General features: G+C 46.0%; 1 protein-coding gene across 1 annotated transcript in view; it reads left to right on the forward strand.

Annotated features, from left to right (window-relative positions):
- Positions 1-27500, forward strand: part of uacab (uveal autoantigen with coiled-coil domains and ankyrin repeats b) — a 52096-nt gene that overhangs the window by 6761 nt on the left and 17835 nt on the right. Inside the window, exons 2-4 of the mRNA XM_080515525.1 lie at positions 16949-17079; positions 23671-23759; positions 26253-26317. Of these exons, the coding sequence (XP_080371651.1) occupies positions 16949-17079; positions 23671-23759; positions 26253-26317 (285 nt within the window). The remainder of the gene's footprint in view (positions 1-16948; positions 17080-23670; positions 23760-26252; positions 26318-27500) is intronic.

Below are 27500 nucleotides of genomic sequence, written 5' to 3' on the forward strand. Positions count from 1 at the left end.
ACTGTGTTTGTTTTTTTGAGGGGGGGTGGGGGGGGGGTTTGTTCCAAGTGCCACAACTGCCCATCATTTTCTCGTTACTTGAACAAAGGCAGTTCATGTTCATTCATGTTCTGACAACGTTGATGGAAGCCGGAACGTTTTGGTGGACGTGAGTGGAAAATCTTTTGAGCCCAATGAAAATTATGCCGTTTCCGTGGCAACCATTTAAAGTCAAGACGCGGAAACGCGTGTCTGTGCTCGTGGGGGGGGGGGTCGCCAAAAACTTAACTTAAAAAAAAAAAAAGAAAACGGCTCCTGTGGTGGAACTTTTAAAAAAAAAACGGTCTTGTGACTCTTGTTGTTGTTCCGACGGGGCGAAAACGACACTTTTGCTAGAAATGCTCAGAACCAACACCATAGTGACTGGTTGTTCTGCACACGCTCAGTCAGTGGACAATATTTCCTCCACGGTGTCCACGAGTCCCAGTCTATGTTCTCCTGGGACCTGGTGGTTTTATTTTGACAGTCACCGTGACGACAATATAACTTGGTCATGTGTCCATTTAAACTGACATTGTTTTCACAACACTCAAACGTTTCAGAGACAAAAATGCATTTCCAACTTCGTCGTCGTGTAAACGGAGCCTTTTAAAAAAAAAAAAAATTGTGAACTTTCCAGATGGTTTGAAACCCGTCGTGTTTGAAACTCGGACGTCTGCGGCAGTCCGTGGCCGCCGGTCATTGGCGTTCGGCTTTGACGCCAAGAACAACAGAGACCGCCGCAGTTTGTTCAGGTTCCCTCTTTCATGTGAGGTTCACTTCTGGCCCCCCCCCCCGGGTGTTCCCATGACGCGTCGGGGCGAGGTCGCACGGCGAATCTGTGTTTTTTAGGATTAGCGTCTGGCTCCACGGGAGCGTCCAGGAGGTCAGGGCCCGGCTCGGTTCCCAGGCCGAGGCTGTCTTCATGGCGCGGCGCTCGCTCACTTGGCTTGGCGTGAGTTTAAATGCAATATAAAGACCATATGACGCATAACCCCCCCCCCTCCATACACATAATTGTCCCACATTTAAATACAGGCCGCTTGTGTAAGACGCTGACAAAAATAAACCTTGAAGTTCTGAGTCAAACCTCTCGTACGCCGACAGACTATAATGAGGTTTTCTGCCTTTCTGTTCGATGAGCTCCTGTTTCTCCCAGGAAGAGCAGAAGGTCGGAGATTCATTCAAGGGTTCAGCTTCCTGAACGATGAAGGACGGTCGCACGGAATCCTCTAGTGAAAGACTTGCGGGAATTCATTGAGAAATATCGACCGTTTCATCCCGCTTTGAATTATAAATCATGAAGTATTAAAAAAAAAAGAAAAAAAAAAAGAAATTGGACATTTTTCTACCTGAATGATTTCAGCTCTTATTAAGGCACTCGTGTGATTTTGTGTGAAGTTTGTTCCGTAAAAAGGATGAAAATTGAAGGTATTTCTACAAGGACTTTTTAATGCAATGTGAAAGAGCATTACTGGACAATTATACGATTAAGTGGCTTAAATCTCACGTTTCATCATTTTTGAAAAGGTTGTGGAAACCGGATCTCAGTCTGACTGACGAGGCTCGTTGTGTGTTTCCATGTAGACTCACAATATTTTTTAAACAGTTTTTTAAAAGGCAAATGCATCAACCAGCCTCTCAACTGGCGATATGAGGCGGTTTACGAAAGAGAACAAACATTGTGATGGTAATTGTTAAAAAAAACGAAAAACAAAATACTGCAAAAAATAACACAGATCTCCATAATTAGCAGAGCTGATTCCTCTAATACTCTTATTGTTTCCTGCAATTCATCATTATTGGTCAATAAGAACATAAAAAGAAAGTTTGTTTTCAAAAAAAGACCCACAGGGTTCCATTTTCCGCTTTCAAATATTTTGGTGGGTGTTGTTGTAAAGGGTTAATGTGGTGTGGGTTTGCGTGTGTCGGGTGGTGATGGAGAGATTACCAATGGTGGGGGAGGTTCCCCTGTGTGTGTGTGGGGGGGGGCTTATTGGCTGGCTTTGGGTGGCCTGCAGAGGATGTAGCATGTAGGCCCGCACTTACACATGCACAGTACATCATGAGGAGGAGGAGGAGGAGGAGGAAGAGGAAGAACTGGAGGACGAGGAGGACAAGATGAAAAAGAGGAAGAGGAGGAGGAAGAGCAGCGCGACCCTGCCGATGAGAACAAACTGCTGAGCGCGGCTCAGACTTAAGCCTCATCAAGCTGAGCTCTGTGTGTTTGGATGTTTCTGTCTCCCTGTAGATTATACACACACACACACACACACACACACACACACACACACACACACACACACACACACACACACACACACACACACACACACACACACACACACACACACACACGACCCTTCAAGACTGTATAAAAGGAAAAAGATAGTCAAGTATTTGTTTTGTCTTCAGGATGATCTTCCTCTTCATCAGTCGACTTTTTTTTACATTTTTTAAAATCTGTGCAGGTCCTGTCATGTCCACACACACACACACACACACACACACACACACACACACACACACACACACACACACACACACACACACACACACACACACACACACACACACACACACACACACATACTCACACACACCAGCCAACACATTAGGACCACCTGGCTGGGAGCAGTTTAGAACCCGTTCACACGGCATCGATTTAAAGTGAAAACGCAAACTTTTTGTTTGTAAAACGGCCCGTCTTCATTCTCACGGCCAAAACTCTGCCGCTGCAGCGCAGCAATAATGCAATTAGTTGTTCTGCACATGCTCAGTCGATGGGACAGTCAGAACGGTGTTTTCCTCCATTGTGTCATGCTCCCTGTTGCTAGTTTTATTTTGACAGTCGCCGTAATAACGATCCAACTTGGTCGTCTGTCCACTAGAGTGTCAGTGCTCTCCCGTTGTTGTTGTTGTTTTTAGTGTATTGTTCTCTAGGCTCGTGTGTGTGTGTGTGTGTGTGCGTGTGCGTGTGCGTGCGTGCGCGTGCGTGCGTGGTTCTTTACAAAAAAACAACCTGCAGCACACACTACTGGCCCAACATGACAACGACATCGTTTTCAGCGTTTCCGCCGTTTCCATGGATACAATACGTTGAACGCACAACTATTCCGAAATCGTTGAAACAATTCGTTTTCACTTGAAATGTTGTCCCTCCTCTCGGCGTCACCTTCTTTTTACACCACAATGTGGAACCGCAACATTTACATTTTTTTTGCATTTCTATTTCAGAAAAGTTTCACGTTTCTACGCCGGTGTTGTAGAAACGACGTCTGTGTTCAGGTTGAAATCGATGTAGTTCGCATGCCAGGGCTTAAAATTGTTGTTTGTGTTTGTCAAGGAAGAACTCACACGTGTGTCCAGAGACTCTGCACTCTGAACGTTAATACCGGGAGAATACCGACATTCGGATGGACAGACGACCAAGCTGGATTGTTGTTATGGTGACTGTCGGCTATAAAACTATAAAAGCTATAAAACGACACTGGATCGTCCTTCTTGTGCAGGAGAACCACTTGCGACATGCAGAGCTGACGAACTTATTTACTACGGTCGTGGCAGCATTTCAGAGCGTTTTCCTCGTTTCCATGGTGACGGAGTCGAGGAAGAATTTCTTCCTTGTGCTGCCGTTTCCATGAATTTGTGTTTTCAGTGGCACCGGGGGACAACCCCCCCCCCCCCCCCCAAAAAAAAAACACAACTTGGAAAACGTTGTTGTGTAAAAATGTGCTTTATTTTTGCCTCTTTTTAAAAATTCATGCTGTTTAACCTTTATTTTACCAGAAAGAAAACCTCGTCGAGGCTCATAAAACACATAAAACATATCAGGAAATTGTCAATACATTAAAATCTGCAGACAGTTTGTCCCCAAGTCGCTAAGTAACGTTTTAAAAGAGTCCAGGTTGTTGAGCTTCAGTATTTTTTTCTAATAGTTCCTCTAAAACAAGCGAGGAAAGCGTCCGTATGATCGTATGATTTGCATCGGAGACCTGCAGGAGTCCCAGTGTAATCTCCCTCAGTCAATCCGTCTCAGTTCAACGGAGCCGTCCTCCGGGACGGACAGGACATGTCCAGAATGGATGTTCAGCCAATCAATGCTGACGTTATGGACCAAATCCTCCCGAGGAGCGTTTTTTTTCACCGTCTCCATACTGCGGCAGCGTCACATTACTTCCAGTTAGAAGAAGAAGAAGAAATGTAATTGTATAGCACCTTTCACAGATAAAATCACAAGGTTCTTCACAGAGACATAAAAAACTATAAAATAGTACAGACGGAATTAAGATACCGGAAACCAATCACAGCCATGTCAACTAAAAGCTTGTCTGAACAGCCGTGTTTTCAGCTGCTTCTTAAAAAGAATCTACAGAGTCGGCTTCACGCTGCGACAAAGGAAGGTCATTCCACAATTTAGGCGCAACAGCTTCAAAGGACAAGTCTCCTCTGGTTTTAAAGTGGGTCCGTGGGACCGTGAGGAGGTTCTGGCCCGAGAACCTAAGGGAGCGACCGGAGGAGTACCAGGGGCACAACAAGTCAGACACATATTTAGGAGCCTGACCGTGCAACGCTCTAAAAGTCAGAACTAAAATCTTGAATTCAGTTCGAAATTTGATGGGGAGCCAGTGCAGAGAATATAAAGTAGGAGTAACGTGAGACCGTCTGCTAGATCCTGTTAAAAGCCGTGCTGCAGCATTTTGGACCATGTAAAGTCGGTTCAAGGCAGATTTGTTAAAACAAGTAAAAAGGGAGTTACAATAATCAAAACGAGACGAGATAAAAGCATGAGTCGCCACTTCTAGATCAGAGTTGGATAAAATTGGCCTCAGCTTGGTTACTGGCAGCCTGAACACAACTGTCTGTTCCTCCAATCGGTTTGTTCTTACGTTTGATGAAACTTTGACAAACAAGAAAACATCTCGCTCTGAGTAGATTATATTCCCTGTGTCTCGGTTTGTTTGTTTCTCTGCTGCGTTCGGTCGCCAGCCACAAAATAAAGAGAATATGGAGCTCTCACGGCGGTTTCCAGGGAAACCTGACAGTCGGAGCCGGCTCATGGTAAAGAATGACAAGTAATGGCTTGTTTCGTCCCCGTCCCCCGCCCCCGTCTCCGTCCCCGCTGCGCCGCTGCAGAGCTGCTTTTTCTTATTCGCAATGCTTCCATTCGACTCTGCAGTTTGCTCTCCAGAGGTGTTTCCACTTAAGACTTAACAGCGGCTGAGTGTTTGTCAGAGTTTCAGCGTGTGTCAGTGGGTTGTGTAACCCCCCCCGCCCCCCCCCCCCCCCCCTTGACAGCACTATAGAAATGGTGCAATCGGCAGCTCGGGTGATTTGTCATGACATGGCCAATTGACGTCTGATTTTTGTAAAGCTCCAGTGTTTCTTGTGAAATGAAGCGTATTTGACGAACTCCCCGGTCGAATTCCTCGTCGTGTGTGTGTGTGTGTGTGTGTGTGTGTGTGTGTGTGTGTGTGTGTGTGTGTGTGTGTGTGTGTGTGTGTGTGTGTGTGTGTGTGTGTGTGTGTGTCGTCGTCTTGTAAACGCCGGCCAAATGAGCGTCAACGCTGGCATTCGTGCCCCAAGAAGCAGCGAGTTTTCCTCGCTCCACCATATTCAGGCATTCGGGACGAGACCCCCTGTGGTTTGAACCCAAACCGGTCGAAACAACACGCTTCAATCATCACGCTTCAACCCCCCCCCCCCCCCCCCCCCCCTGTTGGCCAGTGTGACGACGAAATGACAAGGTCTGTTTGATTTGGTCCTTTGAAGAAACTCAGCAGGAGAGTTAAAAGCAGAATGAACGACCTCAATAGAGGAATGAAAATAATTTGTTGGCCCTCCGGCATCACGTCATCGTCCAGAATAACACACCTGAAGCCGCCGTTCTTCTGGTAACGGCTGTGAATTAACGGTGCCGCCGTTCTCCAGGAAACCAGCAACTCGACCTCGTTTTCGAAAAAAAAGCTGAAATATCTCAGGAATGTTTTTTCTCTAAATTCCTCCGGAATTTGGTTATTTTGAAACGGCTTCAGGGTTTTGTTTTGGTTTTTTTCAGCAAGACTTTCAGGAAATAAAGTGAAAGCCTGCAGACATGTTTCTCACTCACATTGTTAAATAGGCCGTAATCGTCGACGTTCCCCCGGCGACTGATTTACACGTTTAAAAAAAAAAAACCTTTCCAAATTTAGCAGAGTTGGTGGCGACGTCATCGCTATTGATATTTCTAGTTTGCATCATTAAAATCGTCTTTATGTCGAGATCGTACTAGTTTTCCGTAATTGTTTGGTTTTTAAAAACTATAGATATTATCATCATCTTCACTCTGTGCAGCAGAACAAAAAACAAACTTAAAAGCTCATATTTAAAGGTCATTATGGTACTATTTTACCGCTCCCGCCCACATTAGAAGAACTTGTGAACAACTAAATGTGTTTGAATTTCCTGCTTTTAAGCCTTTAATAAGTGAAACTGGAGTCACAGGAGAACTGCTGCCAATAAAATAGAATAGAGATCATTTATTAATCCCAGATGGGAATTGTCCAATAGTTTCCAATAGAGCCAATAGAGTTTGCTAACATGCTAACAATTCCCTACCAGCACAAAACACACTTTTACCCCTGAGAGTGATTGGACAATTGAAAATTTCCATTTTTCCAAGTGAAAACATATCGTTTTTTGTGTTTTTATTTCAGAAATGTGTTGCGTTTACAATGGCAGAACCATGTAAAAGGATGTACCTCGCATGTTTGGCCACTAGTGGGTGCTGTTGTTAGTTTATGTAATAGACCCACACACACACACTACACACACAGAGAACAGTATGTCATCGACATTAACAATGGCGATTGAGTTTCAGTCAGACTTTATTTCAGTCAGCCAGCATTGACAAAACTCCGAAGGTGAAGTAAACGACTCCACAACGTGGCGAGTGGGCGCATAAATCGCGCGGCACAACGAATCGACAATGATATTCGTTGGCAACATTTTAATTATCGAATTTAATCGATTTTATCGACTCGTTGCAGCTCAAGACTCATGACTCTCTGGAGGAAAACACTTTTTTTAATTGTCCATCTACTGAGCATGTGCAGAACAACTATTAATTGTTGCTGTGAGTTTCAGAGATTTGAGTTTGAGAGTTAAAAAAATACATTCCTTTGTTTTAAAATTGGACACCAAATACCAACTCAATGAAAGTTTTGTACCTTGAGTTAAAAAAAAAAATTGAGCACAGGTGGTTTTGTTTCTATTCCACGTAGATGAAACCAGTTGAAATGAGAATAAAATACACGTTGTCCCGGATTCACTTTATATACGACGGCCTCTCAGCGACTGATAGCGAAGTTGTGTTTCCTGGAACTCATAAAAAGATTTTATTGTTTTTATGACGACCGTTGGGTTTTTTTTTGTGTGTGTTGAGATCTGGTGAAGAATGTCCCCGCTGGGCAAAGTTCAGGGAGTGTGGGCAGCTGCAGGGCTGATCTCCTGGCCTGGCAGCGGCTCGAGGAAGTGGGGAGGAACGGTTTGGGGGGGGTCAGAGGTCATTCAGAGGGGCGACAGCCAACAGCTGGAAGGGGGTGCTCCACATTCTGGGTGTCGGTTCAACACCAGCGAGAGTCGCCAGGGACAAAAAAGCAGCAGCGTTCATTGTGTCGCGTTAACCGGGAATCGCTTTGACAACAGACAACTCTTTTTTTTATCGCACGTCTAAAATCCAATTTTTCCCCCACAATAGTGTTCTGAAGTGACGATGGAAAACTTTTGCAGGGTTGTAACTGTGCTCGCCGTCACTGAAAACGACTCCCAATGTGGCAGTTTAACGCCAACTACGTTGTTTTCAGCGTTTCGACAGTTTCTGTGGAAATAACGCAAAACATTTCTGAAGCAAAAAGACACTTCACTGACTTTTTTTTGCACTGAAACAGAAAAATTTCAAGCTCTTTTTAGTCAAAAAACTCCAAAATGTCATTTTTAAATTGTACGTTATTCTATAAAATCAGATGTTTTTGATTCTTTTCTTTTCTTTTTAAAAATCCAGAAGCAGTCATAATTGTCCTAAACGAAACCAAACTTGAAACCAAAATCATCGAACCGTTTTTATTGTATCAATTGGTTTTCAGACGTTATTGCTCTCGCAGTACCGTCCACAGATATTGAGTTTTTCCAGAAATGTTCTCTTCTGGTCGGATCCTCTGCAAACTGGACTCTGGTGATTCTTATGCCAGACAAAAGAACAGTCGGCGGCTCTTTTAATAATTTAGGCGTGTCCTGGTTCAAACGGAGCATTGTTATGCAACACACCGAGGAGCTTCTGTCACTCTCGGTGTACTTTGGAAGTCTGTTCCATGTACTGACAATTAACTCTGTGATTGTAACATTTGAATCTAATTACATGATAAATACTCGTTTTGTGATCAAGTCTGACTTTTTAGCCTGACGTCGTCTATTGAAGCTGAACTCTTACATCACTTATTAATCATAAATCACAATAATCAAGCAGTTTTTTTTTTTTTTTTTTTTTTATCCAACTTGTCTTTAGCTTCATGTTGATGGTATTTTCTGGGCAGTAATTCCACGTTTGAAATGTTATAAAGCAGTGGCGTTGAAACGTGCAGGGCGGACCTCCACTGGGGGGCGCCAAAGAGAAGATTGGGGAGGGTCAAGAGAGGGAGAATTGACTCTTTTAGAGTCATTTCAAGGGACTCTCACATAGAAAAAAAAAAATCAATCCGACATGAGCGAGCAGAGGAGACGGCGAGAAGGAAAAGCTCTATTTTAACAAGAAGAAACCTGCAGAACCAGAACCAGAACCAGAACCAGAGTCCGAGGCGGAGAGTTTCTGCTGCTCTGGTTTGGGTTGAGGAATGGAAGGAGAGAAAAGAAGAGGACATGCAGATATATGCAGATTCTTCTGATCACCAGCAGAGGGCAAGTATGCCTCTTCTTGAGATCCTGTCTCTCTTGCAGCCTGCCCCCCCCCCCCCCCCCCCCCCCCCCCCAAAAGTGAACTTACCTGAGCCGTCAGGCAGCATGCTGCACCTTGTCACTCTCATGCCTTTCAACACCTCACCATATTAGTTGATCTCACCTGTTCCGGCTCTTTCCTCACCCCCACCTGCCCTAGCCCCCCCCCCCCCCCTGCAGTTACGCTTGACATGCCCAGACAGTTGCACTCTTCACGCTCAGGTCTGTGGCCACAGAGTCGATTGGTGTAAACCTGCTGCCACAAACACATGTTCCCCGAGAATTCTTGCTCATTAGGAAACGGTGGCGGCGTGTCGAGCCGCATTCGGCTCTTTGTTTTGGCACCGGGGGCGTCAGCTGTGGCTTCCACCTGCTACTCTGTTGGTCAATCGAGAAACTGATGGTGAAAATTGAAGATGTACACTTTCTTTAATGTCACCCTATTCGTGGATCCGCCGCTCAGCATTGGGTGTCCTTGTTGTTCTTTCTGGGACCCTCGTGATTGGTTGAGATGTTCGTAGCGCCACCTTCTGCTTTTTGCAGCTCGTTCTTGAAGTTTCCACGAGCAGCTGGGGGTTTGGCTTTTTACCTTCCTTGGTGAACTGCGCCAATGAATCAAGATGTCACTGAGGCATTCGCAGAGCTATCCCGATGTCGCCAACAGGTATCTCCGGGCATAAACGGTTAAAAATAGAAGCAGATGGTTCAGTTTCTGGAATGGGGAGTTCGGATTTGGCGCGAGCGGTGAGCAATCGTCACCTCCGAGTCAGCGGAGGTTCGTTCGGACTCGTGTCAGTAATTTTTTTCACCTGGCATGTGAATGGAAAATACCAAGAGAAAACGGCACATTGTAATAAATTTGAGATCTGAACACCTGGAAGTCACAATTTTTGGACGAGATACTTTGGTACTCATCATTTGTTTGCTAGCAGCGAACCCCATGTTGCCTCTAAGATGTTACGCTGAAGCCTAACCCTCACCTCCATGTAGTAGAACAATGTCCAGTTAACTTGTGAGGATGTTCTTGAGTAGGAGTGCACCAACATCAATACCGGTATTTGTTCCGATCCTGTACTTGTACTCATGAATCGTCCCCGATTTAGCTTGGTCTGCGGTACGCATAGCGCTACGCATAAATAGACGCGAAAGCTGAAAATCCAGTTGTTTGATAAAGTAAGTCGGTCGTCGCCAAATAGGCGCTAATATGTCTGTGCAGGATACATTTTCAGATTCGCTTTAATACATATTGTTCACTTCCACTGTACTAGTAGTGAAACTCTGGAGCATGAAATCTTGAGTCTTCCTCAGAGGACTTTTAGCATCTCGATGAAAAGTGCAGACAGTACACATTATCACTGCTAAACATCAGCATGCTAACACGCTGACCGGAGAACTATATTTAGTATGGCTACACGCTCTGACTAATCTTTTCATCCTGTAAATAATAATTGCACTGTCTGCTTTTGTTAGGTCTCATAATGACATTGTGCTCAAGGACACCTCTACCAGTCCTAAACAGTGAATATAAGCAGGATATATTACATTTTATATATATATGTATATATATATATATATATATATATGTATGTATATATATATAACCATAACCTGCTAATGATATGTTTCTGATACCGCGTAGCTACGTTTTTGGATTCTAACCGCGAACACCGTCGTATTTGGAGCTGAGATAAAGAATAAGAAAGAATACTCATTGTCTCTGTGTTTTTGATATAAAATACCCTCCACTCCCTACTCCTACTACCTTGTGATGTTATGTTTGCTTTTGTACATTAAAGGTATCTGTAAAACCAGTTTTTGTTTTGTTACCGGATGGTAAAGCGATCACTGGTATCGCATGTAACTACAACTGACAGCAAACTGAATCCACAAACATTCACCGAGTTTATCTTTGGGTTAATCGTGTTGTTGTTATATGACTTTCATCTTTTTCATGACGCCCGTGCTGGAGTGGTTGTGTATTCCCACGTTTCAGGGTTTTCTCTGCATAGGTGGTCTCGAACTGAGCCACAAGCGTTTGAAAAACCCCCCCAAAAAACTAGATTCCTGCTTGTTCCTCCTACAACGTGACACACCTCAAGCTTTTCATTTATTTTCCTTTCCTCGTAGGTCTGATTGTAATATTTCATTCAGAACTGAAAACACAGGCAGCGTTTGGCACGGGAATCTTTGTAGTTCCGCATATAGAAGAACCTGGAGTTTAAGGGTTCCTGGAACTAAAGCTTTCAGGTACCTAAAGCTGAAAGTCTCTGGTACCTGGAGCAGAAGAATTCATGTACTTGGAGCTAAATGTTTCAGGTACCTGGAGCTAAAGGTCTCTGGTACCTGGCACTAAAAGGTTCATGTACCTGGAGCTAAAGGTTTCAGGTACCTGGAGCTAAAGGTTTAACGTACCTGGAGCTAAAAGGTTCATGTACCTGGAGCTAAAGGTTTCAGGTACCAAGAGCTAAAGTTCTCTGGTACCTGGAGCTAAAGGTTTAACGTATCTAGAGCTAAAGGTTTCAGGTACCAAGAGCTAAAGTTCTCTGGTACCTGGAGCTAAAAGGTTCATGGTCCTGGAGCTAAAGGTTTCAGGTACCAAGAGCTAAAGGTCTCTGGTACCTGGAGCTAAAAGTTTAACGTATCTAGAGCTAAAGGTTTCAGGTACCAAGAGCTAAAGGTCTCTGGTACCTGGAGCTAAAGGTTTAACGTATCTAGAGCTAAAGGTTTCAGGTACAAAGAGCTAAAGGTCTCTGGTACCTGGAGCTAAAGGTTTAACGTATCTAGAGCTAAAGGTTTCAGGTACAAAGAGCTATAGCTCTCTGGTACCTGGAGCTAAAAGGTTCATGGTCCTGGAGCTAAAGGTTTAACGTATCTAGAGCTAAAGGTTTCAGGTACCCATAGCTAGAGGTTGCAGCTACCCGGAGTTATAGAGATCACGTACTTGGAGATAAAGGTTTCAGGTGCTTCTGTCACGTTTTTGGTAATTCATAAAACTTTTAAACTACAGGAGTGAAAATCACACTGTAAAATCACGACACGTCTGATTACATCAACACCCATGAAATGTCAAAGGTGGACATTTCCTGACTCGATGCCCGTCTCCTGTCTCCCATCATCCGGACGAGCACCACCCAATGAAACCACATCGCGAACACGACTATCAGCTGACACGACTGGCGTGGAACTTTATGTTGTGCTCTTTGCTTCGGTATGTTATTGGATGAGCGCATGAATATTTCCTGCCGGTGATTTCATCCCGCTGAGTCTGAGCCGAGGTGTTGGACATAGTTACAGTCTGTAGAGACGGATGGAAAAAAAACGGAGAGACTCAGAACGAGCAGTGGGGACAGGTAGAAGTCTGAGTCCTGAGGGGTCAGAGGGGGACACAGTAGAAACCAGTCAAATACTATCCCTGTTACAGTGCAGGAATGTTTGCAATTACAAGTATCATTGTTGAGGAATAATCAAGGGAAAATTATGCTTCTCGAAAAAAAAATCCTCAAGTTATTAACCGATTTTCTTTTTTCTGTTGGACCGGGATTATCAACACTTACATCTGGACATGGAGACATAAATGTGTCCTATACAACAGTGAGATGTGTATATATATAGATATTTTGTTTATTTTTTTATCGTATACACTGGTACTGCTTATACTCTGGGAAATACGCTCGCTGTTTTAAAATTGCATTCAATTGCACCATCAATAGAACTTGGTTCATTTTAAATGCAAATCAATTTTGCTACTTTATCATGCTTGATGTATTAATAAAATATTACTTTATTACAGGTTGTATTTGTAATCCACACAGGAAGGAAGAACACAATACATTTTACTCAAATACACTTTCAGTGCTTAATCCATATCAAGCAAAAGTACTCCTAAAAACTATTCAAACTTTCCCGTACAAACCATAACGTGTATGTAGTGATGTGAAGTTTCTTTTACATAAAGCAAAACATTAAAATTTCTGGTTATTTTAAATGAATTTTAGTATCTTGTCAAACATGGCCATCTTTGCGTTAGCTTAACATTAGCTTTAGCATTACCGTCAACGTCGTCTTCATGCCAGAAGTGACTTTGCGCTGCTGCATGTCACATTCGTTAACCTCTGCCTTCTGTCGCGCTGTGATGACGCAACTCCTGTTTTTATCATGCTATAGTCTGAGCATTAGCTTTAGCGTTAGCTGTCTTGAAATACTCAGTCCATCAGTGGCTCTTGGTCGACTTTTCGCTGCTGTATGTAGCGTTTGTTCTTCTATGTCTCCTATCGCGTTACCATGTCACCTGTTTTTTTTTTAAACGCAACAATCTTGTATGTGATAACGTCACTTCTTTGAGTCTTGCCGCTACCTTTTACATTAGCTGATGACATGACGCTGTTTAGATGAGCAGTTTAATAATCTTTCTATAAAATCCAGGGAATAAACTCCCTGCAGTTCCAGCATATTAAAGTAACCCAGAGACACACACACACACACACACACACGTCTTACTTTCGTCATTATGTGCTCCGCGATGCCGGCACGTCGTCATTTCTTGGTGCAGAAGATGCAGAACAGTTCGGATCATTTGTGTACTAATGCTAAACGTGAACGCTCCATCGGTTTCAATCAGAAAGGGCCTAAATTGACTGGGCGAAGCGACTCCTGCATGCTAACAGCCCTATTCTTAACTAAGTGCATCAACACACTCCCCGACAAATACACACAGCAGCACACGCCTGGGAGATATTTACGTGACCCAACGTATTTAATGGCGAGCTGCCATTTTGGCGCCTTTGTCTCCATGCTGCACCGAGCAGCTTTCGTAAGTTGACACCTACTTCTTCATGTGACACGACATGTCATGTGGAGAAGGTCTTTTTGCATGTTTGTGGATATCAGTGTTACTCTGTTAACGCCAGCCTGGCAGCAGGCTGAAACAGGAGCCCCGCAAGGAGCCGGGGGGCGGCGTGCAAATTCACCGGCCTCTTCGCTTTCAATGGATTTCTGCCTCTGTGGCGTTTTTAACTTAATGTGTTTCTCCTAATTAATGTGCAAACTTGTTTTTTTTTTTCTGAGGCCCCGTTTGTACAACAACGTTTTCATGTGAAATCAGAAAACTTTCGTAGCGTTAAGGGCACCGGTGCTTGGAGTCACTGAAAACCGTACTTTTTTTTTCCACACAGGACTTTAAACAGGTAAATGCTGAGCCTCTCCTGGTGCTCACGGTGGATCTCCAAGCTGACGTGTCCCTTGAAAGAGCAGTTTGGAAGAACTGTTGTTACAGGTTGATTATCTCATCAGGACAAGGACGAGCTGGGCTTCCTCACTGAGGAACAGAGTGAATCTTTTTCCAGAAGTCACCACGTGCTTAGATTTATTTTAGCGTCCGTCAAAAATGTGTTTTATTGTTCCGATCTCAGACACCGTAGTTCAACATTCCCACTTTTCACATTTTATTCCAGGCCTTTTGCTTCAAACAGTTGACCCTCTGAGCATTTCATTTGAACGACACTGCTGTAGCGCGTCATCCCCCATGGAGTCGCTAATAAATGTGGAAATGTTCCATAATTTGCGCTGAAGGGCAGCATGGAAAAGTGGGCCAACAACGGGTCCTTGAGGGACACCGCATGTGGTTTGTTTTTCCTCAGATTCACGAATTAAAGACCCCCCCCCCCCAAACATAAGACCAGCTAACTTGTCTGGAGCCAGAAAACATCACATTTGTTGCCGTGGCAACATGCTGACAGTCTTTCCTGAAGTCTTTGTTCTGTTTCTGCCGTGAGGATCTTTTTTGACCCTCTTTGGAGAATTCGCGGAAAAAACCCCCAACACGTTATCATCAAATGTGTCGATGGATTTGGTGTTCCTGTCGCGGTATCGGCAGCGTTGGGGGGGTGGGGGGGGGGGGGGGGGGGTTGTCCTATGAGGGTCAGCGCCTGGACCACTTCAAATGTGCAAACCATTCTGACATTCATAGTTTCAGAGGAAAGCAAGCATGGAGCGCTCTGGAGGAAGGGGGGGGGGGGTACTGGTGGGGGGGTTTGGTGGCAATGTAAGCAAGGTCTTTTTGGCTGGCCTTGTTTCATGCTGGCAGCGCTGACGGACATTAAAGCCGTTACTCACCGTGCAGGCATGTGCAGAATGTATTCTTAGCCCCCGTCTTCCTATCAGTCACTACAGAAAGGTTGGCGGGTCAAAAAATAAAGAGGTAACCAGTCTGCGGGGCTGTCTGCACCGCCGCTGTTTACCGGGGAGGAGGGGGAGAGGGGGGGGGGGGGGGGGTATTTTAAACCCGGGCAGCGCTCACATATTTACCCCACTGAGCCTGACTGACCTTGCCATTTGGTGGGGGCGAAGAAGCCGGAGGCCACTGATAGAGAAGCATCCAGAAGCTCTTCAGGTTCCGCCGGGCAGGGACGTTGCAGGGGGGGGGGGGAAACTGAGCAGAGAAGAAGAAGAGCAAAGCCATCGGAAGCCCGCGGCCGAAGGGTCTAAGTAGACGAGAAGGGAGCAGGGAGCAGGGAGCAGGGAGCAGGGAGCAGGGAGCAGGGAGCGACCCCCCCGGGGGGGAAGGCAGGAGGCAGCCGGGCTGAGCTGACTTCACCCCAGAGGAGGAGTTGCAGTTGCCGGCCAGGGCAGGTCCCCGTGCTGGCAGGGCTGGCCCGGCTGCTTCTCCACCTCCGTTCCTCTCTCCTCTCACTCCTCCTCCTCCTCCCTTCAATTTTCAACCAAGCTGCCGTGCAGCGACGAGTCTCCAGGACTGCCGAGGCTGAGCCTCGCTAACAGGACCTCCGTCCTCCTCCTCCTCCTCCCACTCACTGGTTGAGTGCGCCGAGAGGCCCGAGGAGCTCTTCCTTTTTTTAATATACTTTTTTTTTTTTGTTTTTTCCCTCTCATTTTGTGCTTTTGTAAACCGCAACGCTGGCGTCGTTTTCGGTAGCGCGGTGCAAGGACCAGCTCCACTCGCCCAAGATGAGCCGCTGGCTGAAATGCACCTCCATGCACTTTGTAGGTATCCAGTGTCAGTCACTCCACGTTCTCGCGGCTCCCACATAGCATCACACGGGGGGGGCTTCAGAAACGATTGTGGTCATTACTGAATTCCTCCACCAGCCAAAAAAAGTCTTGTTTTGGAATGTCTCACTGTGTCCTTTTAAACTGATTGAGTCGCTGTGATTTCCTGACTGATTGAGTGAACGTTGCTGGAAGTTGTGTTTCCAGTGTAAAGCGGCACACTGACATGTGTCCTGTTCCCAGGCTTTGTAACCATCACTCACAGGGGGGGGGGGGGGTTAGTGAAACTGCACTGCAGCACATTCTTGGCATTGACTTCTTTTCTTGTTTATTTTTATCGTGGAAACGGGGGAAAAAACCGCAAAAAAAACAAGTCACACATCATATGTGCAGACAACCTTTTGCCATAAATTGACTAACTGAACGTATTTATGTTGTTCGAATTGATTTTAAAAGCGGTTGTTTGTGTGAGATAAGTCCCGGTTGCACAGTAGGCGGCAGCGTCGACTCACTTCAGGGTCAGTTTGGTCTTCGTCTGCGTCCACTTTCCACAGTTTTGTCTCTTTATGGTCGGGAGTTGCAGCTCGGGTCGGGCTCAAACCTGCAGACTGACGCTTTCATACGAGTTCGTTCATTTAAAATACGAGCGTCTCTCAACCCGAGATCTGATCAGTGGTTGAAACCCAATTTTTTTTGTGGCAAAGTGGCATAAAATCTGCACATTTCGTCGCCTGCAGCCAGGAGCTTGTGGGACTCAAGTAAACCACTTTGTGGCTCAGGCCTGAATCACAAGACCAAATAGAATTGAGAACTTTGTTTATTAAATCGTCACAAAAGAGTTTTTGAGGCAACTTAATAGCTGTGTCTCAATTAGCTCATAGTACATATGATAGCGGTAGTATACCGATGACCACGTGGTCTCCGATACAAGAGTCTGACCGTTTTCTCTCCTCGTTTTCAGAATACGGACTGGAACAAATATGACGACCGGCTGATGAAGGCGGTGGAACGCAGCGAGGTGGACAAGGTGGCTGCTGTTCTCAGTAAGAAAGGAATCATCCCCACCAAACTCGATGTGGAAGGACGCTCTGCGTGAGTACGCACACACACACACACACACACACAGACACACGCATGAATCTCTGAAAACGTCGGCAGCCGTTCTTAAAAACGTTAGGGGTTGGAAGGATGGAAACCGATAAAACTGATAAAAATCTTTACGCTCGCCATTGAAACTGTTTTTGTTGAATGTTTATAACTGAGAAATCCTGAAAACGATGCAGTTTTCATGTTCTGCCACTAGCGGGTGGTGTTTTCTGTAACAAAGCTACGTTTTTATGCGTGCAGAGAACAAAACGCTGTAAACATTGACGGCATATTAGAAAAACAAAGTTCTCCCTATAGGATCCAGATTATTGTGTAATGAATGTGATGATCTTTATTAGAAAATAGTTCACACCGTGTTCATTATTATGAATGACTCCATCTTGGTCGTCTTTTTATTGCGACTTCTGTCGATGTGCATCAGACACGTTGAATTTTCCTCCGTTTCCACGGCGACAAAGTCGGAGCATCATCAAGAAGTTCTGTTTTCAGTGGCTCTGAGCGCCGTCGTCATGTTAAATAGACCCCAAAATGTAACGACAGTTTATTGTTCTCGCTTAATAACGTTGCGTGAACTGGGGCCCGAGGATGTGTTCAGCACTGAGAGTTTCTAACTCTGCCGTGGTCTCTGCTTCCCCAATCTTTCAGATCAGTGTTTTTCAACCACTGCGCCACGCCACACTGGTGTTTCCGCAAGATATAGTCAGGTGTGCCGTGGGAAATTATCTAATTTCAAATTTTTTTCTAAAAAACATTTGCTCTCACAGCCGCTGAGTAATTATGTATAAATAGTCTTCGCCACTAGATGGCAGCACAGTACTTTGCCGTTGAAATCGAAACTGAAAGACGTCAGTCTGGTTAATCTCCACCTCCTGCTACCATCTTGTATCAAAGTACTGTGTCAGTGACAGTGATGGAGAAGTTTTTGAAAAGGAAGAATGTGAACCAGGATCTCAGCTCTTCATCCATCAGGTCCAGGTTTCACACTGAGGGAGTCACAATAAAAAAAAAGAAATTAGGAAATACTTTTTTTCTGTATTTATTTGATTCCTGTTGATAAAGAATTGATGAGAATGACTTTATATTGTTAAAGGCTACAGAGTTTCACATTTTAACATTTTCGGGTGGTGGTGGTGTGCCTCCAGATTTTTCCAAAGAAAAAAGTGTGCCTTGGCTCAAAAAAGTTTGAAAAACACTGCTTTAGAGAACTCCTGTTCAGAAGAACTCCCTCATTACGTGACTGAAACACGTGTTTTCGCCTCCCCTTCACTGCATCGGTGTGAACTGCTGTTCCAGAACAGGGCCCATCTCGTAACAAAACCCCCCAGCTCAGTATTTAAGTGGAATATTTCATAAGCTGATGTCCTCCGGAAGCCTCTCTGAGCCTGGAGGTCACTGTGGGAGTCGGGATAAAGAATGTTCGCGGCCACTGAAGGATTGACCACGAAGGCTGACGGCTGTTTATGTAGTCCCGACAGGAAATGTCTCCCTGAACGTCAACGTCACGTCCACGGTCAGGCCCCAGCAACAACAACACACCGACTCCAGCTGCAGCCCATTATTGGTCCAGGGTGACGTAGTGAACGTCCTTCTATTAAATATGAAAGAGTTTTCGGTGTTTACACACGAGAAACGCAAGAGGAGATTTGACGGCCGTGGATCTGCACGTCCCCAACGCAAATCTTCATTACGGTCGTGTTACTGGCCAAGATGACCCGACAAACACCCCCCCCCCTCCCCGTGCCGTTTACCGTCGCAGGTATTTTGTTTTCTTCCTAAATTTAACCGGCAGCAACCAGGCGCCCGCCGCTTGATCCCAGATAAAGGAAGAAGTCGCTCCAGCGCCGGATCGTGCTTCACGTTTATTTTCACAAAGGCTTTGTTGAACCACGAAAAGCGCCGCTTGCGGTGGAGCCCACAAGCGAAGGTGCAGAGTATTTTCAGTCGGGTTGGATTCATTGGGAACGCGCGAGAGAAAGTTTGGTCCCCAAGTGGGCCGGGGTCGCGAATTGGGTCTTGGTTTTAATTTAAAATATAGAAGCACATCCAAACGGAAAGAGAATCTGCAAACTCAAGCCCTATTCTGCTTTTCTGAATTGGATCCCGTCACTTCTTAGGATTTCAACCGCCTTCCTCGATCCGCATCGGCGCCTTGAATCCAGTAAGCAGACATTGTGGGTGGTTTCATGAGCATTTCATGTGATCGGACATTATCAAATAACCAAAACCTAAAGGAGTAACGGCTAGAAATGTCTTAGATTCATCTTCTCTTTGTCCCAATTTGGATGCTCGGTCTTGAATACACTATCACTTTCGCCCTCAGCCCTTCGCTTTTAACATTTAGCATTGAGCCTTTAGCTTCTGCCTGTAGCCTTCAGCTTTTAGCCTTGAGCCTTTAGCTTCTGCCGGTAGCCTTTAGCTTTTAGCCTGCAGGCCCCATTGGCTCACACCCCACGGCCGCGCGCATGCACGTGATTCAACACATTTATACACACAAACCTGATACGCGTCTGGTCTCATAATAGGCTGCGAGAATTTAGCTTAAGTCCAGTTTCAGAGTCGGACAGCGCGAAACTCGGCGGGACGTTTCCCTGCAGACAAAACAAGGTTCTCCTCCCGATCGCCGTACGCAACCCAAAAACAAAAGTGAAGTCAGCAGGTCCACTTTTAGCTCTTCGGGCCACACACAGCCGACATGTGTCTGCGGTATTCCGGCCTCTGTTGAAGCCGACACAGGAATGTCCAGTGGAGATTTCATGTGATCACGGACCACTGTGGGGGGAAAACTCATTACAAACTGTGACTGACCCCCCCCCCCCCCCCTCCCGCCTCCCTCGATAAATCATTTGGCGTGGGCCGGGATTAGCCCGACTGTGTTCTGATAATGAATTCAGCTTCAACTGCCTGATGGAAGCTTCCAGCTGAGTCAACAGATTACGGTGTGAGCCGGTCTCCACTGCAGAGAGCCCAGCTGTCTGGACGACGCTCTGCAGCAGCCCGGGCTTCTCCTCACGCTGCTGAGCGACGCCCACAATCAACTCCAGTGGAATTAATACTCGGGTGTTTTTTTTCTTCAGGAATAACGACAGTAAAGTGCGGAAAAAAAGGAGAAAAGCTTCAAACAGACTGGAGAAGTGTTTAATGTGAGATCAAAGATCAAACCCTGACGCTCCAAGTGAAATCACAAATAGTGTTTGTTTACCAAAAACAACCAACAGCACCCACTGGTGGCCTGGCATTCCAACGCTATCATTTTTAGTGTTTCTGCTGTTACCGTATAACTGCAAAACATTTGTGCAACAAAAACTATGAGTTTTCACTTAAAATGTCATGGAAATTTGGCCTTAAATGGGTTTTTTTCCCAGTGATTTTTAGTAAGTTATCATTAGACAGGAAGATAACATGATAAGGCTGCACAATAAATCATAATTCATAATTTCTTAACATTTCCTTCAAACACACTAACTTATGTCAGTTCTTTTTTAGCGGTAAGCCATCAAGCCATCAGGTAATTAAAACACCGCAGCGAATTCATTCATTCAGAAACATCCCAGATGTTCCAGGGACGGGACCCCCTGCTGGGCCTTTCGTCAACCCGCCAGACTTCCGTTTGAAGACGGACACGTGCTTTCCGTGAAAGCTGCGCTGACTTCCAGCCGAGGCCCGGGAGCCGACGACAGACACAATAGTGGAGCAACGTCTCCGCCACTCTTGTCTGAGGACCTGCTGAGTTCACGGCGCTGACCTCCGCCGGGCGTACAGCTGCTAAGGACGGACTCATTTACTGGAAACACGGCCGAGGAGTGGGCGATAAGCCACCCGGGCTTTATTGCGTGCGGCTGCTGTCATAGCACACATAGTTCTGATTTCACGTCCATTTAAAGTGAATAAAAGGGCCGTGGGAGTTACACAGCACCGAGGGTTGGTCATGTAAAGGCTTTTCACGAGGCGCTATATGGATAAGAGGAGTTCTTAAGACGGGGTGATCAACTTGACGGAATATGTCTGCGTGACAGGTGTTGGAACTAATGTAGTTTTTTTTGCTGACGCTTTTACAAAGTGCTGAGCAAAAGAAGAGTTTGCGTGCCGTGTTCAGACACACGGGTTGTGTTGACTCGTCCACTCGTTTTTAAAGTAGCAGGACGCTAACTGGAAGCTGTCAACCCCAAAGCCTCCAGGGAGCAGGTGTAGAGATGAACAGGCAGAGATTAGCGTGTTGGGCTAGACTAGACTAGACTAGACTAGACTAGTCTAGTCTAGACTAACATCATCTGTGAAAGAATCTGTTTGAAACGTGACACTTCCTCATGTGGATATGTTGGGCTTTTCTATTTTCTTTATAAAAGCACATTGGAATGACTAATATCTTTAAAAATGTATTTTTTTAATAAAAAAAAACAAACAAACAAACAAAAAAAAACCGAACTGTGACACTTCCGATGTGGTCGCACGCAGTAGCCATAGAAACGTGTAGCTACAGATGATGTCACGTTTGGTAGCCATGGAAACACGTCGCTACTCATTCTATCGTACACGGTAGTCGTGGAAACGCGACGCTTCCCAGGTTGTCATGGACGCACGTCGCTCCTCAACCTCCTGCCCCGCAGGCGTAGAAACGAGACGCTCTGATGTTGCCATGGAAACGTGTCACTCACACTGTCGCGCTGTTCATGCTGTCACACTGGGTAGTCGTGAAAACATGATCCCTCCCTTTGTCGTCGTGTTCGGTAGTCATGGAAACGTGAGGCTGTTAGCAGTCGGCGTAGCATTTGGACCGGACCTCTGACTCTCTGCTTCCCCAATCTTTTAGATCAGTGTTTTTCAACCACTGTGCCGCGGCACACTGGTGTTCTGCGAGATCTAGTCAGATGTGCCGTGGGAAATTATCCAATTTCACATTTTTTTCTAAAAAACATTTGGTCTCACAGCCGCTGTCGGCAGAGTAATCAAGTATAAATTCTCTTCGCCAATAGATGGCAGCACAGAACTTTGCAGGTGAAATCGAAACTGACAGACGTCAGTCTGGTTAATCACCACCACCTGCTACCATCTTGTATCAAAGTACTGTGTCAGTGACAGTGATGGAGAAGTTTTTGAAAAGGAATAATGTGAACCAGGATCTCAGCTCTTCATCCATCAGGTCCAGGTTTCACACTGAGGGAGTCAAAATTAAAAAAAAGAAATTAGGAAATACTTTTTTTCTGTATTTATTTGATTCCTGTTGATAAAACGTTGATGAGAATGACTTTATATTGTTAATAGAGGCTACAGAGTTTCACATTTTAACATTTTCGGGTGGTGGTGGTGTGCCTCCAGATTTTTCCAAAGAAGAAAGTGTGCCTTGGCTCAAAAAGGTTGAAACAGCTGCTCACGTCACTAACAACTCTTACTCTGGTAGTTCAGATCTCACTTCCTGTCTGCTCTTTATGTGCCAGAGGTCGCGACCCCCCAGTGCCCCCCTCCCCCGCCCCTCCGGAGGACCAACATCTCCCCGGCCATCAACACGGCTTTTAATACCCGCGCCAGTGTGGAGGTGACAGCCTCGCTGTCTCCTTGGCAGATACTTGGGGGGTTTAGTGTATAAGCAGGTCTGTGCGGCTCGGTGGCCGGCGGACTGAGATTAGTTTACACACAAAGTGCCTCTCAGGCCTCCCCGGCTACCGGCCGCCGTCGCCGTCGCCGCGCTCCAACCAGAGACGAGCAGCAGGAATGTTTCCAGTCGCGAGTGTTGATTAACGGCATGTTGGCGAACGCATGTAGTAAGAAACCGCTTAACCGGGGAATAATTCACGGAGGAGGCGGAATGAGGGATCGCCGTCATTAACGTGAAGAGAAACGAGAGGAAAAATAAAAATCCACTTTGTACTTTCATCCGGTCCCATTAGACTCTCGTAGATCCAACGTGGGACGACTTTATCTCGCTCAAGATAATTTTTCATCTTTGCTTATAATTGTGATGTAGATGGTTTTTATTTTGTTTTGCCTCATTAGCTCCAGGCCGCGGTGCGCTAACGAGAGCGGCAGGCAGAAACATTACCGTCACCACGTCGGGCGACGTTCCTCCAAACCGAGGGCCCGTTGTTCAACTGAAATTGTTGCCGTGGAAACGATTTCCAAGTGAAGACGCGGAAGTTATGTTGCACATGTGCGCCACAGCCGACGTACATAGTTGTTTTGCTAAGGTTTATAGTGTTTTAATCTCTGCACTCTTAAGTTTTTCTGAAATGAAAACGCAAAAAAAACAAAAAACGACACACCTTCACTTGTTAACCGTCGTCTTGTTGACGGAATCAAGACTATGAGAGGCCGATAAAAGAAACCAGCGTCTTTCGGCTCCAGGTCGTGGTTCATCTGTACTTCGGGTTCCTCGCCAGTAGTTTGTGGAATGCCGCTGCCGCCGACAGCGAGGAGCCGGGCGTCTGTCCTCTCTTGTCCTTAAGTTTCATCCTCCGCCTCGTCTCTTTACACCCTCTCACGTTCTCACCACCCCCCCCCAAACCCCCCCCACCCTCCCCCCCGTCGGCCGTGTGCCACCGCATACATCCCTCTCACACCCGGCTTGTTTTCCCCGTCTCACAGGTTCCACTTGGCGGCGACGCGAGGACACCTCGACTGTCTCAACCTCATCCTGGGACACAGTGTGGACATCACAGCCAGCGATGCTACCGGTGAGATTTCTTTATTTTTTTTTTTTTTGTATTTTTCACATCCGTCCTCTCAGTGAAACCTTTCCGGTGCAGTGCAGTTCAATACCGCCTTTAAATATCTAAAGATCACTTTCAAAGCACAAGTTGATTAGCTGTTGGACTCCAACATGTCCGACGATGAATTTAATTCAACCTGCAATTAAACAGTAAAGAGAATTTCACAAAAAAAACCATTATTAGTGAGTGCTCAGAGAGCGAAACTGCAAATGCAGATTAAAAATAAGTCAAAACGGATTAAATAGATAAATCATCAAGGAACAGCTAAAAGCAGCAAAACATCGTAGAAACTAAGTAAAGTAGCTTTTAGCGCTAAAATGGCTAAACTGGAAACGGCAGCAGAAAGAAGTTACCTGATGTAGCTAAAACTTAATGAAGATGGCTTAAATGAAGCAACAACAATGACTGTAAGAGCTTGAAAAGTTAAAAAGCTTTAATGCCTAAAACAGAAATAAACAGCTAAACCGATTAAAGTGGCTAAAGTGGAAAACAGCCAAAATGGTTTTTACAGAAAATACGAGCTGAAATGCTGACATGGTTGTATCGCAGCGTAACTTCGTAAAACTTAAATCACGGTGGATTATAATTGTGTTTATGAATGCTACATACGCTACAGCTTCGGTGGTCGTACATTTAGAGATTGTTTAAATTTTGAAAGTTAAATATGTTGGTTTGGTGCAGTTAGCAATTAGCATGGGCTTAGCGGTTAGCATGGAGTCGCGGTCAGCTTCAGTTGATCTCACTGCAGGATCAAACTTACCCGTAACCGCAGATTTCGAGAACTTGTGGATGTTTGAAGCTTTAAAAGCAGCCGTGGCGCCTCTGAGGGTGGACAGCGAGAGAACATTGCTCTCATTGCTCGTGTTTGTTCTGCTCAGCAGCAGATAAGTTAATTCTCCTCATTGTGTCAGAATAAATTGCACGTGAAATTAAGCTCCAAAATAGGCCAGACGCATAAAGAGAACCATCACAATTATCCCCACACAACCCTTTGAAGAGAAACAACAGGAAGAGAAGCGACAGGAAGTAACTTCATGTCCTGATGGAAGGAGAGAGAGAAAAAATAAAAAAAAGCTTTTCTAAATCACGACCGGTACAATTTATATGCAGGTTTTCAGCGTATGACTAGAGGAGGCGTAATGTTTTATTTAAAGTTAATCAACTGTGGGAAGAAGAAGTCGCATCACAGCGAAGTCCATTAATGTCCCGGCTTCTGATGGATCGACTTCCACTGTCGGACTTTAATGGAATGAATTATTTCCCCCCTGAGAGTGAAGCGCCGACGGACCCGAAGTCAGATCAGCGTTGATTTGTATTTCATTCACGCTGACGTTTCTCCATCCTGTTGTTTTCATTTGGACTCTTAAAAAAAAAAGAAAAACTCTCTCCCAGTTCAACTATCAACAACTATTCAAAGTGAGATCATGGAAACGGATGAGATGACGGCAAAGACATGCGCTAATGGCTATGCGGCATTACGATGGCGGATAAAGTGACTCGTGTCTGTAACGAGCTTTGGGAAAACATCTATAGAGTCACACGTACACGGATTTGTATGTGCCGCACAGCGTGTGTTCATCATGTGTGTCTTTGTGTGTGAAACTTTTTTTTTTTTTACTTTTATTTTAAAACATATTTGTAAAACAAAATTTATTCTAAGTGCGGAGTAGACTAATTTAAATGATAACCGATAATAAACAAGTGTGTGTGTGTGTGTGTGTGTGTGTGTGTGTGTGTGTGTGTGTGTGTGTGTGTGTGTGTGTGTGTGGTTACATGAGAGCCTCTTACGACCTGGTGAGCGTCTCCGTTTCCACCTCAGGTTGACCTCTTGACCTCTCGCTGAGCTCTTTTACGACTGAACTTTGCTCTCCGGGTGTGAGATGATTTGATGCCCCGGGTAAAGACTGGCAGGCTCACTCCGGCCTTTACCTCTGCGCTGTGTTTTGCAAACTCTACAGTGATTTCAAAAAATTAAAAAGGTCTTTGGACTTTGAGTGTTTTTTGGAGGATTACTTACAAAAGCAGGATATTTTTGCCCTCAGTTCAGACTGCCAGGCTCACCTTGATCAGGCCGTGTCAGGAGTTGTTGCTGTAAGTTGCTCTTATAATGCAACCGCACACACACACGGGACGTTGATAAGCAACGCTACCGCGATACCAAGGCTTCCCGTCTAATTCGCCCCGGCGGTGACCTGTCGTGTGTCGGGCTCCACCTGATTGGCGTTGGTATCGTGGCGACGTGGCACGCCGCCTGACGGTTCTGCTGCAGGGCAAAACTAACTCTGGAAGAGGGCAATCCATATCAGCTGGGTGTGTTTGCCTCCTGCGGAGCGGCTCAATGTGAGGCGGAAGGTTTGGAGGTGGAACTGAGCCGCGGTCGGGGGTCACGATGCCCCGCGGCTCCTAAAAATACCGTGGACGTCGTTGCCTGGCTTCACCGTTTTGTTTCCTTCTCAGGTAAAAACGCCCTTCACCTGGCCTCCAGGAACGGACATTCTCTGTGTGTGCAGAAGCTCCTGCAGGTAACGAGCTGCAGACACTCTTCCAACACACCGGGTGCCGATCGTCTCGCGCATCATTGGTCGGTTCCTCCCAAGACCCCATAAATAACTGTTGCCTGGTGCTCGCCCCCCCCCCCACAGGGCTTGATCTGTGTTTACAATAAAGATACCACTTTTTTAAAGGTGGAGTTCAAACCTTTAGCTACTTGTCAATACTGACTCCCAATATTAATACTTATTAAAACGCCATAGAGTCTTTTTCATACAAAAACCACGTGCAAAGGCTGCGTGACGCCGCCAAGCGACCAGCACGCCTCGTCGACGCCACACACACCTTCATCATTTTTACAGTCTTGTCTTACGTTCGTCTTTCTCTCATTAATATTAAAAGAACCTACAAAATGTGCACACCGCTCCTGCTCTCCTGCAGCATCGGACCCGATTGGCGGGTTTCGGTATGGGTGCGTGACCCCGGTTCTACAACGAGGAGCGATCTGTGCCCTCGTAGTGCCGCATGGCTATGATCTAATGTTGGCGGGGGGGAGGGGGGGAGGGGAAGGGGGGGGGGGGCTGTCAGCGGTGTTGACACGCCGATCCCTCCGCCAACCTGCCGTCCATTCTTAGTACCGTCATCACGCCAGACATAGCGCCCACCGCCTCGGCCATCTCTCTCTCCGTCCGACCCTCAAGGTCTAGAATATCCCCACCCCCACCCCCCCCTCCAGGCTTTGCCGGGGGCTCCCCCCCCCCCCTCTGTCATTTGAGCATGCTGCTCATTTTTGGCCCCTGTTGCTGGAGAGAGTGGGGTTTTTTATAGAGGAGGGGCTCCGCCAAGCCTACCCAGCAACACGGGGCCCCGTTAGCATTGAGTCCTCACGGCGGTCATAGCGGAGCCTCATCACGGGCCGGCAGCTGACTCACCCTGCAGAGATGTCAGCGGCATTTCAGCGCAGCGCCGCGTCGCCTAGCGTGACCCCGCCGGGCCTCCGACCCCCCGGCGTCCACTGACAACGTCGAGAGGTGAACCGTATTTCACGACGGCGTTCTGCTTCTCCTCTTCCGATGAATAAACGTCATAATCAGACCCGCGAAGCTGACCGGGGGAATTCAGGAAATGACGTTTTCCCGCAAGCTTGTCGTACACTGAACTGATTAATTCACAAAAATGCAATTGAAGTTTGACAACTTCTGGGGTTTCCTGGGA

The sequence above is a fragment of the Blennius ocellaris genome (assembly GCF_963422515.1).
Source record: "Blennius ocellaris genome assembly, chromosome: 1".
Lineage (NCBI taxonomy): Eukaryota > Metazoa > Chordata > Actinopteri > Blenniiformes > Blenniidae > Blennius > Blennius ocellaris.